Source organism: Bombina bombina, chromosome 1, assembly GCF_027579735.1.
Source record: "Bombina bombina isolate aBomBom1 chromosome 1, aBomBom1.pri, whole genome shotgun sequence".
NCBI lineage: Eukaryota > Metazoa > Chordata > Amphibia > Anura > Bombinatoridae > Bombina > Bombina bombina.
The window spans coordinates 846,335,589-846,351,869 of record NC_069499.1 but is presented as its reverse complement, the minus strand read 5'-3'; the positions used below and the strand labels follow the sequence as shown (position 1 = coordinate 846,351,869).

Genomic DNA, 16,281 nt, shown 5'->3' with positions numbered 1-16,281 from the left:
CATATTGGCAAGAGTCCATGAGCTAGTGACGTATGGGATATACATTCCTACCAGGAGGGGCAAAGTTTCCCAAACCTCAAAATGCCTATAAATACACCCCCCACCACACCCACAATTCAGTTTAACGAATAGCCAAGAAGTGGGGTGATAAGAAAGGAGCGAAAGCATCAACAAGGAATTGGAATAATTGTGCTTTATACAAAAAAAAATCATAACCACCATAAAAAGGGTGGGTCTCATGGACTCTTGCCAATATGAAAGAAATGAATTTATCAGGTAAATTCTTACATAAATGATGTTTTCTTTCATGTAATTGGCAAGAGTCCATGAGCTAGTTACGTATGGGATAGCAAATACCCAAGATGTTGAACTCCACGCAAGAGTCACTAGAGAGGGAGGGATAAAAATAAAGACAGCCAATTCCGCTGAAAAATTTATCCACAACCCAAATCAAAAGTTTTAATCTTTATAATGAAAAAAACTGATATTATAAGCATAAGAATCAAACTGAAACAGCTGCCTGAAGTACTTTTCTACCAAAAACTGCTTTTGAAGAAGAGAAAACATCAAAATGGTAGAATTTAGTAAAAGTATGCAAAGAAGACCAAGTTGCTGCTTTGCAAATCTGAACAACAGAAGCTTTATTCTTAAAAGCCCAGGAAGTGGAAACTGACCTAGTAGAATGAGCCGTAATCCTCTGAGGCGGGGATTTACCCGACTCCAAATAAGCATGATGAATCAAAAGCTTCTTTCTGAAATCTTTAGTAGCTTCAACATATTTCAAAGCTCTTACCACATCCAAAGAATGTAAAGATCCCTCCAGAAAATGTTTAGGATTAGGACACAACGAAGGGACAACAATTTCTCTACTAATGTTGTTGGCATTCACAACTTTAGGTAAAAATTTAAATGAAGTCCGCAAAACCGCCTTATGCTGATGAAAAATCAGAAAAGGAGACTCACAAGAAAGAGCAGATAATTCAGAAACTCTTCTAGCAGAAGAGATAGCCAAAAGGAACAATACTTTCCAAGAAAGTAATTTAATGTCCAGAGAATGCATTAGGGGCATATGTATCAAGCTCCGAATGGAGCTTGATGCCCTGTGTTTCTGGCAAGCCTGCAGGCTCGCCAGAAACAGCAGTTGTGAAGCAGCGGTCAGACGGACAGACATCGCTGGAAATCAACCCTATCGAGTACAATCGGGTTGATTGACACCCCCCTGCTGGCGGCCTATTGGCCGCGAGTCTGCAGGGTGTGGCGTTGCACCAGCAGCTCTTGTGAGCTGCTGGTGCAATGCTGAATACGGCGAGCATATTGCTCGCCGTATTCAGCGAGGTCTGTCGGAGCTGATCCGCACTGTCGGATCAGGTCCGACAGACCTTAATAACTAGAGGCCATAGGCTCAAACGGAGGAGAGTGTAAAGCCTTCAAAGCTAAATTAAGACTCCAAGGAGGAGAGATTGACTTAATGACAGGCTTGATACGAACAAAGCCTGTACAAAACAATGAATGTCAGGAACATTAGCAATTTTTCTGTGGAACAGAACAGAAAGGGCAGAGATTTGTCCTTTAAAGGAACTTGCAGACAAACCCTTATCTAAACCATCCTGAAGAAACTGTAAAATTCTAGGAATTTTAAAAGAATGCCAAGAGAATTTATGAGAAGAACACCATGAAATGTAAGTCTTCCAAACTCGATAATAAATCTTTCTAGACACAGATTTACGAGCCTGCAACATAGTATTAATCACTGAGTCAGAGAAACCTCTATGACTAAGCACTAAGCGTTCAATCTCCATACCTTCAAATTTAATGATTTGAGATCCTGATGGAAAAATGGGCCTTGAGATAGAAGGTTTGGCCTTAACGGAAGTGGCCAAGGTTGGTAACTGGACATCCGAACAAGATCCGCATACCAAAACCTGTGTGGCCATGCTGGAGCCACCAGCAGTACAAACGAACGCTCCATTATGATTTTGGAAATCACTCTTGGAAGAAGGACTAGAGGCGGAAAAATATAAGCAGGTTGATAACTCCAAGGAAGTGTCAACGCATCCACTGCTTCTGCCTGAGGATCCCTGGACAGATACCTGGGAACTTTCCTGTTTAGGTGAGAAGCCATCAAATCTATTTCTGGAAGCCCCCACATCTGAACAATCTGAAAAAACACATCTGGGTGAAGAGACCATTCTCCCGGATGTAAAGTCTGGCGACTGAGATAATCCGCTTCCCAATTGTCTATACCTGGGATATGGACCGCAGAAATTAGACAGGAGCTTGATTCCGCCCATGCAAGTATCAGAGATACTTCTTTCATAGCTTGAGGACTGTGAGTCCCACCTTGATGATTGACATACGCCACGGTTGTGACATTGTCTGTCTGAAAACAAATAAACGGTTCTTTCTTCAGAAGAGGCCAAAACTGAAGAGCTCTGAGAATCGGACAGAGTTCCAAAATATTGATTGGTAATCTCGCCTCTTGAGATTTCCAAACCCCCTGCGCTGTCAGAGATCCCCAGACAGCTCCCCAACCTGGAAGACTCGCATCTGTTGTGATCACAGTCCTGGCTGGATGAACAAAAGAGGCCCCTTGAACTAAACGATGGTGGTCTAACCACCAAGTCAGAGATAGTCGAATATTGGGATTTAAGGATATTAATTGTGATATCTTTGTATAATCCCTGCACCATTTGCTCAGCATACAAAGCTGAAGAGGTCTCATGTGAAAACAAGCAAAGGGGATCGCGTCTGATGCTGCAGTCATGAGACCTAAAACCTCCATGCACATAGCTACTGAAGGGAATGATTGAAACTGAAGGTTCCGACAAGCTGAAACCAATTTCAGACGTCTTTTGTCTGTTAGAGACAAAGTCATGGATACTGAATCTATTTGGAATCCTGCAAAGGTCACCCTTGTCTGAGGAATTGAGGAACTTTTTGGTAAATTGATCCTCCAACCATGTCTTTGAAGAAACAACACTAGTTGATTTGTGTGAGATTCTGCAGAATGTAAAGACTGAGCAAGTACCAAGATATCATCCAAATAAGGAAACACCACAATACCCCGCTCTCTGATTACAGAGAGTAGGGCACCGAGATCCTTTGAAAAGATCCTTGGAGCTGTTGCTTGGCCAAAAGGAAGAGCAACAAATTGGTAGTGCTTGTCTAGAAAAGAGAATCTCAGGAACTGATAGTAATCTGGATGAATCGGAATATGAAGATATGCATCCTGTAAGTCTATTGTGGACATATAATACCCTTGCTGAACAAAAGGCAGAATAGTCCTTATAGTCACCATCTTGAATGTTGGTATTCTTACATAACGATTCAAAATTTTTAGATCCAGAACTGGTCTGAAAGAATTCTCCTTCTTTGGAACAATGAACAGATTTGAATAAAACCCCAGACCCCGTTCCTGAAAAGGAACTGGCACAATTACCCCAGATATCTCCAGGTCTGAAACACACTTCAGGAAAGCCTGAGTCTTTACTGGGTTCACTGGAATGCGTGAGAGAAAGAAACTTCTCACAAGCGCTCTTACTTTGAAACCTATTCTGTACCCTTGAGAAACAATGTTCTGAATCCAATAATTTTGGATTGAATTGATCCAAACATCCTTGTAAAATCTTAGTCTGCCCCCTACCAGCTTCGCTGGAATGAGGGCCGCACCTTCATGCGGACTTGGGGGCTGATTTTGATTTTTTAAATGGCTTGGATTTATTCCAGACTGGAGAAGCCTTCCAATTGGAAACCGTTCCCTTAAGGGAAGGGTCAGTTTTCTGTTCCTTATTTTGACGAAAGGAACGAAATCGGTTATCAGCCCTAAATTTACCCTTAGATTTTTTTATCCTGAGGTAAAAAAGCTCCCTTCCCCCCAGTGACAGTTGAAATAATTGAATCCAACTGAGAACCAAATAATTTATTACCTTGGAAAGAGAGAGATAGCAACGTTGATTTAGAATTCATATCAGCATTCCAAGATTTAAGCCATAAAGCTCTTCTAGCTAATATAGCTAAAGACATATATCTGACATCAATTCTAATGATATCAAAAATGGCATCACAAATGAAATTATTAGCATGTTGAATTAGCTTAACAATGCTATACACATTATGATCTGGTACTTGTTCTGCTAAAGTTTCCAACCAAAAAATTGAAGCAGCAGCAACAACAGCCAAGGAAATAGCAGGCCTAAGAAGATGACCTGAACATAAAAAAGCCTTCCTTAGATAAGATTCAAGTTTCTTATCTAAAGGATCTTTAAAAGAAGTACTATCTGCCGTAAGAATAGTAGTACGTTTAGCAAGAGTAGAGATGGCCCCATCAACTTTGGGGATTTTCCCCCAAAACTCCAATCTATCAGTCTGCAAAGTATACAGTTTCTTAAACCTTGAAGAAGGAGTAAAAGAAGTACCCAGTCTATTCCATTTCCTAGAAATTACATCTGAAATAGCATCAGGAACTGGAAAAACCTCTGGAATAACTACATGAGGTTTAAAAACTTAATTTAAACGTTTAAATATCTAATGCAATCAACACCTCTTTTAATAAGAACAAATATACTCCATTTTAAATAAATATGAAGATTTGTCAGAGTCAATATCTGAGGTAGAATCTTCGGAACCAGATAGATCCTCATCAGCGATAGATAAATCAGAATGCTGTCGGTCATTTAGAAATTCATCAAATTCATAAGAAGTTTTAAAAGACCTTTTACGTTTATTAGAAGGTGGTATGACAGACAAAGCCTTCTGAATGGAATTAGAAACAAATTCTCTCACATTAACAGGAATATCCTGAACATTAGATGTTGAAGGAACAACAACAGGTAATGGATTACTACTAATGGAAATATTGTCTGCATTTGAAAGTTTATCATGACAACACAAACTACAGCCGGAGGGACAGTTACCACAAGTTTACAACAAATGCACTTGGCTTTGGTAGATCCGACATCAGGCAGCAGGATTCCAGTAGTAGATTCTGAGACAGGGTCAGATTGAGACATCTTGCAATGTGTAATAAAAAAAATAACATATAAAGCAAAATTATCAATTTCCTTATATGACAGCTTCAGAAATGGGAAAAAATGCAAACAAAATAAGCCTCTGGAAACCAGAAGCAAAATGAAATAAGGACTTAAATAATGTCAAAAATCTGGCGCCAAGTATGACGCCCACAACAGACAAAATATTTTTTGGCGCCATGAACGTCTGCTACAAACACGAGCGTCATAGATGACGCAACTATGTGTAAACTATCGGCGCCAACTAAGACTCCGGAAATGATGAAATTACGTCAACAAACATTATCACACCAAGAAAAACTTGCGCCAAGAATGATGCAATAAATTATAGCATTTTGCGCTCCCGCAAGCCTAACAGCCCGCAATTTAGAAAATGAAACTGACAGTCTGTAAGAAGGAAACATACTGATTAGAACTTTACATATAAAGTGCCAAACCATAGCTGAGAGTGTCTTAAAAAAAGAAAACATACTTACCAAAAGACACTCATCTACATAAAGTAGATAGCCAAACCAGTACTGAAACGAGAATCAGTAGAGGTAATGGTATATAAGAGTATATAGTCGATCTGAAAAGGGAGGTAGGAGATGAATCTCTACGACCGATAACAGAGAACCTATGAAATAGATCCCCGTTAGGATGACCATTGTATTCAATTGGTAATACTCCCTTCACATCCCTCTGTCATTCACTACACTCCGAGAGGAACCGGGCTTCAGCATGCTGAGAAGCGCATATCAACTTAGAAATCTAGCACAAACTTACTTCACCACCTCCATAGGAGGCAAAGTTTGTAAAACTGAATTGTGGGTGTGGTGGGGGGTGTATTTATAGGCATTTTGAGGTTTGGGAAACTTTGCCCCTCCTGGTAGGAATGTATAGCCCATACGTCACTAGCTCATGGACTATTGCCAATTACATGAAAGAAAGTATATTTTCCTTCATCATGAGCTGTGTCCTTTTGTCCAGCCTCTTAGAACTCTAAGGAGCGTCTTCTTCACAATCTGGATGTTGTGAGAGCTCTCAAATATCATGTTCTATCCACAAAAGATTTCAGACCTTCTTCTATTTTGTGACATTTTCTGGCCCTCACAAGGGTCAGAAAGCTACAGCTGTTACTTTATCTATGTGGCTTAAAACTCTAATTTGTAAATGTTTTTTTTTTGGTTGCGGGGAATAGATGTCCAGCCTTGGATGTGACTTGCTGTTTTTACATATTTTGATCAAATAAAGAATAGTAACAATCTGACAGGCTAGTTAAGTTTGTAAGACTACTATTTTTGTAGGGATTATTTGCTGGCGTCTGTTTCTCTGGTGCCATATGTTTATTCTACAAAAGCAGTTTCCATTTATTGGGTGTGGACATTTCTTCTGAGGAGCTGTGAAGGCAACAGTTTAAACATCTTACCACGTGTCTGGAGCACTATAGTTTATATGTTTTTGTTTTCCTTTATGGCGGCTTAATTTGCTAGAAAATCTTGTGTGAGATTTTAATAAATCATAGCTGGGTTTTTGTTTTTTACGTGTTCAGTTGAGTTTGTACATTTTATCCTATCTTATTCTGCCCATCTTTTTACCTTATTACTTGGTAAAAATTCTTTGAGTGTTGCAGTGGTTAGCTGAATGAAATTCATACTTACTCTAATTTCTAGATCTTGTCAGCAATCCCCACATTACCCTCCATTTCAATACTGCTTAATAAGAGATATGTAGCAGTTAGATGAGGAATTTTACACCCCTCTGAAATCATGGAGTTTCTGTCCGTCCCTCCTTTAAAGTGCTACATAGGGAACGGCGCAAAGCTATGAAAAGATTGATTTCATTTTCTTTTGTTCCATCTCACTTTTTCTACATTGGACTTGGCCTTAGCTATTTATGAATTAACTGCTGCAAGAAAGGCTATGTAGTGGTAAATTCTGGGGTGTGTTTCTATCTACATTGGTAATTAATGGCCATATACCAGGGTTTTTACTATCCAGTTCTCAAACCTCCGTAACATGCCAGGTTTTCAGGATTCTCTTGTATATGAGTAGTTAAATAAACATGGTTAACAATCATTTAAAAATTTCACATATCATGACAATCTGTCCTGTTAGAGAGGCCTGAGAACTGGAACTGAAAAAAAAAACGCCATCTACACCCCCAGTGCTGATATGTTTTTATCTGTATTTATAAATGTTTTTTTCCAACATGACTTAAGAAGACACAATTGTGAGATCTTTATAAGAAGAACCAATGTATGCTAGCCCAAACTATGTTATCTTGTCTTTAGGTGATGTCTGATATTTTATTGTGTGCTTGAAAACAACATACTTCTTGAAAGATATAATTGTATTATAATGCATCCTATATGGACTAATTTGCAGCTTTTCACTTTTTTGGTTTTCATAAAACCAAAATTTTTGTTGCTCATTTATGTTATTTATTAGAATATAAATGTTTTATTTGTGACAAACAAAGGGACATAATGCTTATATGCTAAATCACTTGAAAGTGATGCAACATAACTGTAAAAAGCTGACAGGAAATTATCACATGAGAATCTCTATGTAAAAAAGGAAGATACTTTACCTCACAAATTTCCTCAGATCACCAGAGTAAGTGTTGTGTAAAAAGTTATCTTTCAGTTACTGCCCAGCTGCAGGTAAAAAAAAAAAAAGAAAAAAGGAAGAAATGAACAGCAGCCGATCGGCATTAGCAATGCTGAGGTTATGAACCGTTTCTTTCCTAAGATAGGTAGAGTCCACGACTTCATTCCATACTTTTGGGAAATACAACACCTGGCCACCAGGAGAAAGCAAAGACACTCCAGCCAAAGGCTTAAATATCCCTCCCACTTCCTCATTACCCCAGTCATTCTTTGCCTTTCGTCACGATACAAAGTGGCAGAGAAGTGTCAGAAGATTCGGAGAGTCCTAAAAAAAAGACTATCTGCCCTTCGAGATAGGACTGGAGTTTTAAGTATAACAAAAAAATGATCCTCAAAAAACCACCTCTTCAAAAATTAAAACAAAAACGCTTTAATGTATCAATTAAAAGGTACATGGGCACCAAGGCAAGGTAGGTGAAGAAACGGTTTTACACGTTTCGGCAATGCGTAGCCGTAATCATAGACCATACATTCTAACAGGTGTCACATAATTTTATACTGATGCACGTAAACAGTGTTCTGTGCTGATTCTAAAAAAGTCACATAATTTTATACCAAACGAAAGTTACCCATTGGAGAATAAAAACACAAACCCTTAAACCCTCACCTAATTAAAGGGAACAACATTAAGTGTTTCACTGCTGAGACATAAGAATCTCATAGGGTACCGTATCACTACAAAACGATTAAACACATATATATGCAGATAGTTGAAGATGCACTAAAAATAAATTGAGATTAGTAGCACATTTAAAGTAGCATTCAAACACATGTGCAGTTTTATCAGGAATTATAAATTAGAAATTGAATTATTGTGAAATTAAATACCCAAGACATGTGACAAACTGCACGCCAAAAATCTCTTTTTACACGCTAACCAGGTGTGACTGTGATTGTGACAGTGTATATATACCCGGCTTTTCACTTTACATTTCACTTTACATGTGGAGTAATTTTTCTATTCTTTATTTTATCTGGAGTTTTAAGTAGTTATGTCAACCTCTAAGTGAGAGTATTGATGAAAGTTAGAGTCTGGAGAGGCAGGGAAAGTTTTTCTGCGAAACCATCCAGACTACTGCTAACAGTTCCTAAGCAATCAGTGTTGACAAGTTCCACTGCCTGCTTTCTCTCACTCAAGTCCATGTCAGGAGCGCTGCTATAAGACTGTCACACTTGAGAGGCTGTGTTCTGTTTCACAGCATGGATCCTGGAGCTAAGATTGTTTAATTTTTTTTACACGTAAAACGCTGCAACAGGGTCACAGTGTTGCTCCTTTATACCTTCATAGGATCCAGGGTTAATATCCTCTGAGGGGGATTTATTAAACATTTGGGGTTAATTAATCAGTGTATTAATTATTTACATGCTGCTTTGTGTGATTTTATTTTCTGGGCTCATAGACTGTGTTTTTGGCTGGAACAAACGGGTTTCACTTTTGTTTTTGAAAGTGTTGCACAGCTCCTATTAATTTGCTATACTTTTCATAGCATGTGGTCTATGTGCATTTCCTCCATTCTGGCTGAGACTTCAATCTGATGATAGCGTTTCCTCAGTTTTTTTTTTGTGTCCTTCTGTGGGTAGAACCTGAGCTATGGAGGACTCTGACATGTTAGAAGGTACTTCTTCTGTACTAAATCATACCTGTTTTATATTGTGAGGAGGCCGTGGTTTTCCTGTACACTCCATTATGTTCCACATGCCTTAACACCGTTATAAAGTCTAAGAAGGGAGACAAGCCTGCTAAGGCTATTAGTTCCTCTGAGCCGTCTACCTCTCAGGACTCCGGCATCCTGTGAGATTACTACCCTTGCTACATTATCCACTCCACATGCCGTTCCCTGTAGAACATCTAATCCTCCATCCGGAGGGGGCCTTCTTCCTGTGGACTTTGCAGCGCAGTTACAAACGGCGGTGTCTGCGACCCTCAGTGCATTACCTCGCTCTAATAAATGCATGAGAAAGGTTAAACAGAGATCTCCTGACCCGGAGTCATCTAAATATTTATCGGATTTAGTTAACGTCCCAGTTATCCAATGATGAATTAACCTCTGTAGCTTCAGAGGGTGAACTTTCTGGGTCGGAGTCCTTAGCGTTTAAGGCTCCTACTGGGGGGGAACCGTCCTTTAGATTTAAAATTGAGCACTTGCATTTTTTTATTAAAGGAGGTTCTGCCTACATTAGAGGTTCCACAGGCCGTGCTGCCTGAAGAACCTATGATATCTAAATTAGACAGAGTTTACGAAAACAGGAAAGTTCCTTTGACTTTTCCTGTGTCGGTTAAAATGGAGAAATTTTTAACAACAAATGGGAAAGAATTGGTTCTTCCTTTTTCCCCTCGTCTAATTTAAAAAAGTTGTTCACGGTCCCAGACTCTCAACTGGATTTGTGGCGCTCCATTCCTAAGTTGATGGTGCTATCTTTACTCTTGCTAAATGTACTACTATACCTCTTGAGGATAGTTCTTCATTCAGAGAGCTGATGGATAAGAAAATGGAAACCTTTCTGAGAAAGATGTTTCAACATACAAGATTTTTTATTTCAACTGGAGGCTGCGGTTGCCGGAGCAGCTACCTACTGGTGCGACTCTTTGTCAGAATTCATTGAGGTGGAGTCTCCTCTTGAGGATATTTAAGACAGAATTAAAGCTCTGAGAATTGCTATTTCTTTTATCTGTGATGCGAACAAGCAAATTATTCGGCTAAATGCAAAGGCCTCTGGCTTTGCTGCCCTAGCCTGCCAGGTGCTCTGGTTGTAGTCTTGGTCTGCAGATATGACTTCTAAGTCCAGACTCCTCTTCCCTTCAAGGGAAAGATTTTATTTGGTCCAGGCCTGGACTCCATTATTTCTACGGTTACCGGAGGCAAGAATGCCTTCCTTCCGCAAGATAAGAACAACAAGTCTAAGGGACGACAATCTTCTAATTTCCGTTCTGACAAATCCCAACGACAACTATCCTCCTCCAAGCCCGAGCAACCCAAGAGTACTTAGAAGCCAGCTCAGTCCTTGAATAAGTCCAAGCAGAATAAGAAGCCTGCCGAAAACTAATCATCATGGAAGGGATCGGATCGTGTAGGGGGCAGACTATCTTTTTTTCAGACGCTTGGTTCAGGGATGTACAGGATCTGTGGGTCCTGGAGGTCGTGCTCAGGATAGGCTTCAAATCTCATCTGTACAGGGGCAGATACCTACTTTTGAACCGGTCTACAAACAAGAAAAGAGGTATGCCTTTCTAGATTGCGTTAAAGACCCATCCTCCTTAGAAGTTGTTGTCCCAGTACCTCTCGAAGAAAGAGGTTTGAAGTTTTATTCAAACCTTTTCGTGCTCCCAAAGAAGGAGGGAACTTTCCGCCCAATTCTGTACCTAAATTGCTTAAACAAATTTTTCAGTGTCCCTTCCTTCAAGATGGAGATGATAAGGTCCATCCTTCCTTTAGTTCAGGAAGGCCAGTTTATGACCACTATAGATCTGAAGGACACTTACCTTCATGTTCCAATCCACAGGGAATACTTTCAGTTCCTGAGGTTTGCATTCCTGGACCAGCACTTCTAGTTCATTGCCCTTCCGTTTGGCCTAGCTACTGCTCCAAGAATTACGAAGGTTCTGGGGGCTCTTCTAGCCGTTGCCAGAACTCAGGGTATTATAGTAGCCCCATACTTTGGATGATATTCTGGTGCAAGCACCATCTTGTAGTCTTACGGAAGAATACTGGGAGTCCCTTCTCAGTCTTCTTCGATCACATAGATGGAAGATAACTTGGAAAAGAATTCTCTTATCCGAAGTACCAGGGTGAAATTCCTGGGTGATAACCATGAGGATATTTCTAACAGACCAGAGATATTGCAAGCTAACTTCGGCATGTCTTGCCCTCTGGACCTTCTTGAGTCCCTCTGTGGCTCCGTGTATTGAGGTGATTGGTCTCATGGTGTCCTGCATGCTGAGACAGTGTAACGGTGATCATTCTGATCTGTTTTTACAGATTGTATTAGACAGCTGGTCGAGAAAATCGCTCTCTTGGTGGCTCTGTCCAGATCATCTGTTCCGAGGGACGTACTTCTTAAGACCATCCTGGGAGATTGTGACTACAGACACAAGCCTATTCAGATTGGGAGCTGTTTGGGGTGCCAGGAAGGCATAGGGGTTGTGGACTCCGGAGTCCTCCCACCCAAACAATTTTTGAACTATGGGCAATCTTCAATGCCTTGAAGGCTTGGACACTTCTGGGTTTGTCCCAGTATATCAGATTCCAATCGGACAATATAGCCTCTGTGGCTTACATCAATCATCAGGGGGGAACGAGAAGTTCCTTGTTAATGAAGGAAGTATCTCAGATTCTGGAGTGTGCGGAGGCCCACAGCTGTTCGCTGTCAGCGATCCACATTCTGGGTGTGGACAACTGGGAGGTGGATTTTCTTGGCAGGCAATCCTTCCACCCAGGGAAATGGTCTCTCCATCCTGAGGTGCTTACAGAGATATGCTAGATATGATAGATCTCATGGCGTCCCGTCTCAATACCAAGCTACCCAGGTACGGGTCGAGGGATCCCCAAGCGGATCTAATAGATTCACTGGCAGTGCCCTGCCATTACCGCTTTTCCTCGAGGGATGGCCCGCAGCAAGCAGGAGCGGGTATCAGTAATCCCGATTGCTCCATCGTGGCCACGAACTATGTGATTCGTGGATCTAGTTGGGATGTCTTCATCTCCTCCGTGGAAGTTACCTTGTCGCAGATACCTGCTGTTACAAGGTCCATTTGTTCATCAAAATCTAGATTCTCTGAAGCTGACTGCGTGGAGTTTTTTCTGATTGTCATTGATACTCTTATTTATGCTCGTACCAGTTACTCGGTGTATCTACCACAAAGGGTGGAGGACCTACTTAATCTGGTGTGAAGAGCGTGGTTTTTCCTGGCATAGAGTTAAGGTTGCCAGGATCTTATCTTTTCTCCAGGAGGTACTGGAGAAGGGCTTTTCAGCTAGTTCCCTGAGAGGACAGATTTCGGCTCTGTCGGTTTTATTACACAAGAGGCTGGCTGAGCTTCCAGACGTGCAGTCCTTTGTTAAGGCTCTGATTAGGATGAGACCTGTGTTTAGATCTGGGGATCCTCATTGATCCTCATTGTCCTTCGTGTTTTGCAACAGGTTCCGTTTGAGCCTCTGCATTCCGTTGACATTAAATTGTTATCTTGGGAGGTTCTCTTTTTAATGGCTATGGCCTCTGCGCGCAGAGTTTCTGAGATCTCTGCTTTGCGATGCCAGTTCCCTTATCTGATTTTTCATGCAGATAAGGCAGTTTTATGTACTAAATTAGATTTTCTTCCTAAGGTTGTGTCAGATCGCAACATCAATTAAGAGATTGTGGTTCCTTCCTTGTGTCCTAATCCTTCTTCATCGAAGGAACTTTTACTTCACCATTTGGATGTGTTGACACCTTGAAGTTCTTTTTTCAGGCTACTGAGTTTACACATTCTTCTTCTTTGTTTGTTGTCTATTCGCGGAAGGGGTAGAAGGCTACTTCGACTTCCCTATCTTTTTGGTTAAGGAGCATTATCCACTTAGCTTACGAGACAGCGGGACATCATCCTCCTGAGAGGATAACGGCTCATTCCACTAGAGCAGTGGCTTCCTCTTGGGCCTTTAGGAACGAGGCCTCTATGTATCAGATTTGTAAGGCGGGTACCTGGTGGTCCTTACATACTTTTTCTTATTTTTATTAGTTTGATGTTTTTGCTTCGGCTGAAGTAGCTTTCGGGAGAAAAGTTTTGCAGGCTGTGGTGCCCTCAGAATAGGGTCTGCCTCTTCCTTTTTGTTCCTTCACGTTATTCATTCAGTGTCCTCTGGAGCTTGGGTATAGTTTTCCCAACAGTAAGGAATGAAGCCGTGGACTCCAATAAATTCCTTTCCTTTCATATATGGAGAGTCAACGGCCCCTGCCCGTTTTTTGTTCTTGTCTAAGGGCGGCCCCCTATTATTTATATTATTTTTCTGGCACCATTTATGCCCTGATATTTCTCCTACTTTTCCATGTTCCCTCGGCAGAATTGACTATGGTGATGAGGAAGTGGGAGGGATATTTAAGCATTTGGCTGGGGCGCCTTTGCTTCCTCCTGGTGTTGTATTTTCTAACAGTAAAGAATGAATCTGTGGACTCTCCCTATCAGGAAGGAAAGGAATTTATCTTGTAAACATAATCTGATGATATTTCATAGTAAACTTCCTTTAAAGGATTACTTTCTGTTATAATTTTTAAGCAAAACAACTAACATATTAAAGTTAATAAACATTAATTAAAACCTACTGACCTATATTTTCTGCAAAACGAAGTTTCATAACGTTCTAAAAGTTATTTATTTTATTCGCCGATGATGTCACGTTATCCTGCCCACTATTTTCAGCACTGTGTGTTCAAAATACTTAAACCAATAACTTTGTGTTTAAAGCGCCATTTTGAAACCTAGGTATTGTAAACGGATTGGTACAGAGCAAAGGATACCCACGGAGTGGGTTTGGAAAACAATTAAATTTGCAGACAAGATTTCTGATATACGGTAGAGATATGTTAATGAAATGCTATTGATAGAAAGCGTATTTGGGGTAGTTAGTTAGTAACAGGCATAGAAAATATTTACTTACAGTGGCCCTTTAAGTGAAAAGGGAAATAAAATATGAGTTTGCATGAGGCATGCTTTCTTGCAAGTTCCGGGACAAGCATACTGATTTGCTGCTTAAAGTCCTTTACAATGGAGTTTGAATACTTCGGACATTTTGGAGGTAAAATATATTTCTTTTTTACATAGAGATGTTTGGTTGATATTTTCTAGTCCGCTTTTTACAGCTATGCTGCATCACTTTGAAGTGTTTCAAAATATGGTTATCATGTCCCTTTAAGTTGCTGACAAAGTATGTTACTTAAAGGAACAGTCTACTCCAGAATTTGTATTGTTTAAAAAGATAATCCATTTATTACCCATTACCCAGTTTTGTATAACTGCAATTTCCCTCTGCAAACTGCTTCCTTATCTCAGTTTTTTTTACAGACTTGCAGTTTCGCCAATCAGTGCTGACTCATACAGAACTCCACGGGAGTGAGCACAATGCTATCTATATGTCACATATGAACTAGCACACTCTAACTGTCAAAATTCACTGACATAAGACACAGTTCAACAGCTTAGAAATCGTTTTATAAGCCTACCAAGGTTTAGCTTTTAACAAATACCAACAGAACAAAGCAAATTTGATGATAAAAGTAAATTGGAAAGTTGTTTAAAATTGCATGTCTTATCTTAATCATGAAAGTTTAATTTTGACTAGACTATCATTTTAAAAGAATATTGTATTAATTGTACATTTTAGTGATTATGGCAAAGTTCCAAATATTTGCCCAGTCGTTTGTAAGAGGAAAAAAAAATGCAACTATAATTCACAACCTATTTGTTTCTTTGCAAGGGCAAATTCTTATCAGATGAAATGCCTTAGTGCCATATAAATAAATCATTGCAAGGCCAGTGTTGAATGTACACTTTCCTTTTTTTTTTCTAGCTTGTTAGCCGTTGCATTCATTTTCTTTTTTAAACATTTCTCCCTTTGTATATTAGCCCAACCTGCTGGAGTCCCTGAGATTTTAAAGAAGAGCTTGCACATCTGTTCAGTGAAAGGGGAAGAAGAATTATTCTTGATTGGCAAAAATTTTCTCAAAGGGGCAAAAGTTATTTTCCAGGAGAACATCTCAGGTGTGTATTTACCAGACTCACAACCTCTGTTATGAAAAATTCCGATTGCCCTAATTGTATACTTAAGTGTTCATGGATTCCATATTGTTTTTATTTAGATGATACTTCTTGGAAAGCAGAAGCTGAAATTGACATGGAATTGTTTCATCAGGTATTATTACAAGGTGTAATTTACATGTCTATCCGAATACAGAAGAGTTTAGCGTTCATTATTTGTTTTACCAGTTAGTTGACAAGTCCCTAGAAGATCAAGCTCTAGAAGAGAAGTATATGAACATTTGGGAACATGGGCAATCAATGAACATTTTATACCAAGAGCTCTTGGGCATAAGGTCACATTTGTAGGGATACACTTCTTGATTAAAAGGAAATATTTCCTCAAATGCAGAGTACAGATTGGTAAAGATCTACAACCAAGGATGTGGCAGTATACTGAAACCTCCCTAATCCAAACAAGCCTCACATAAAAAGCATACACTTTATAGTACACCAAGCTTTCAGCATGGGTATGACTACACCATTTGGCAAACAGATCTTTATCTTTCCCTTTTACCATTTATGTACTCCAACAAAAATGTAACACTGCCTGGAAGATGTCCTAATTGAGGGGTGGCAGTAAATTTGTAGCAGGGTGATTGTTTTCTAAATTATTTTAAACCAATGGATTTTTTTCTCATTGTCACGTTTATCTTCTCATGTGTTTCATAATTTCTTTAAAAGACCACTCAATGCAGTAGAATTACATGATTAACAAGTGCATAATAAAAAGACAATGATTTAACACCTACTCATTTTCCAGCCCCCTGTACCATGTGACAGGCATCAGCCAATCACAGACTAGTATACATATACCCTGCGAGCTTGTGCATATGCTC

General features: G+C 39.8%; 1 protein-coding gene across 4 annotated transcripts in view; it reads left to right on the top strand.

The window, feature by feature from the left end:
• NFAT5 (nuclear factor of activated T cells 5) overlaps positions 1-16,281 on the top strand; it is a 436,025-nt gene that overhangs the window by 291,900 nt on the left and 127,844 nt on the right. For all 4 annotated transcript variants that reach the window (XM_053699472.1, XM_053699473.1, XM_053699475.1 and 1 more), the window contains 2 exons: positions 15,272-15,406; positions 15,505-15,557. In XM_053699472.1, the coding sequence (XP_053555447.1) occupies positions 15,272-15,406; positions 15,505-15,557 (188 nt within the window). The remainder of the gene's footprint in view (positions 1-15,271; positions 15,407-15,504; positions 15,558-16,281) is intronic.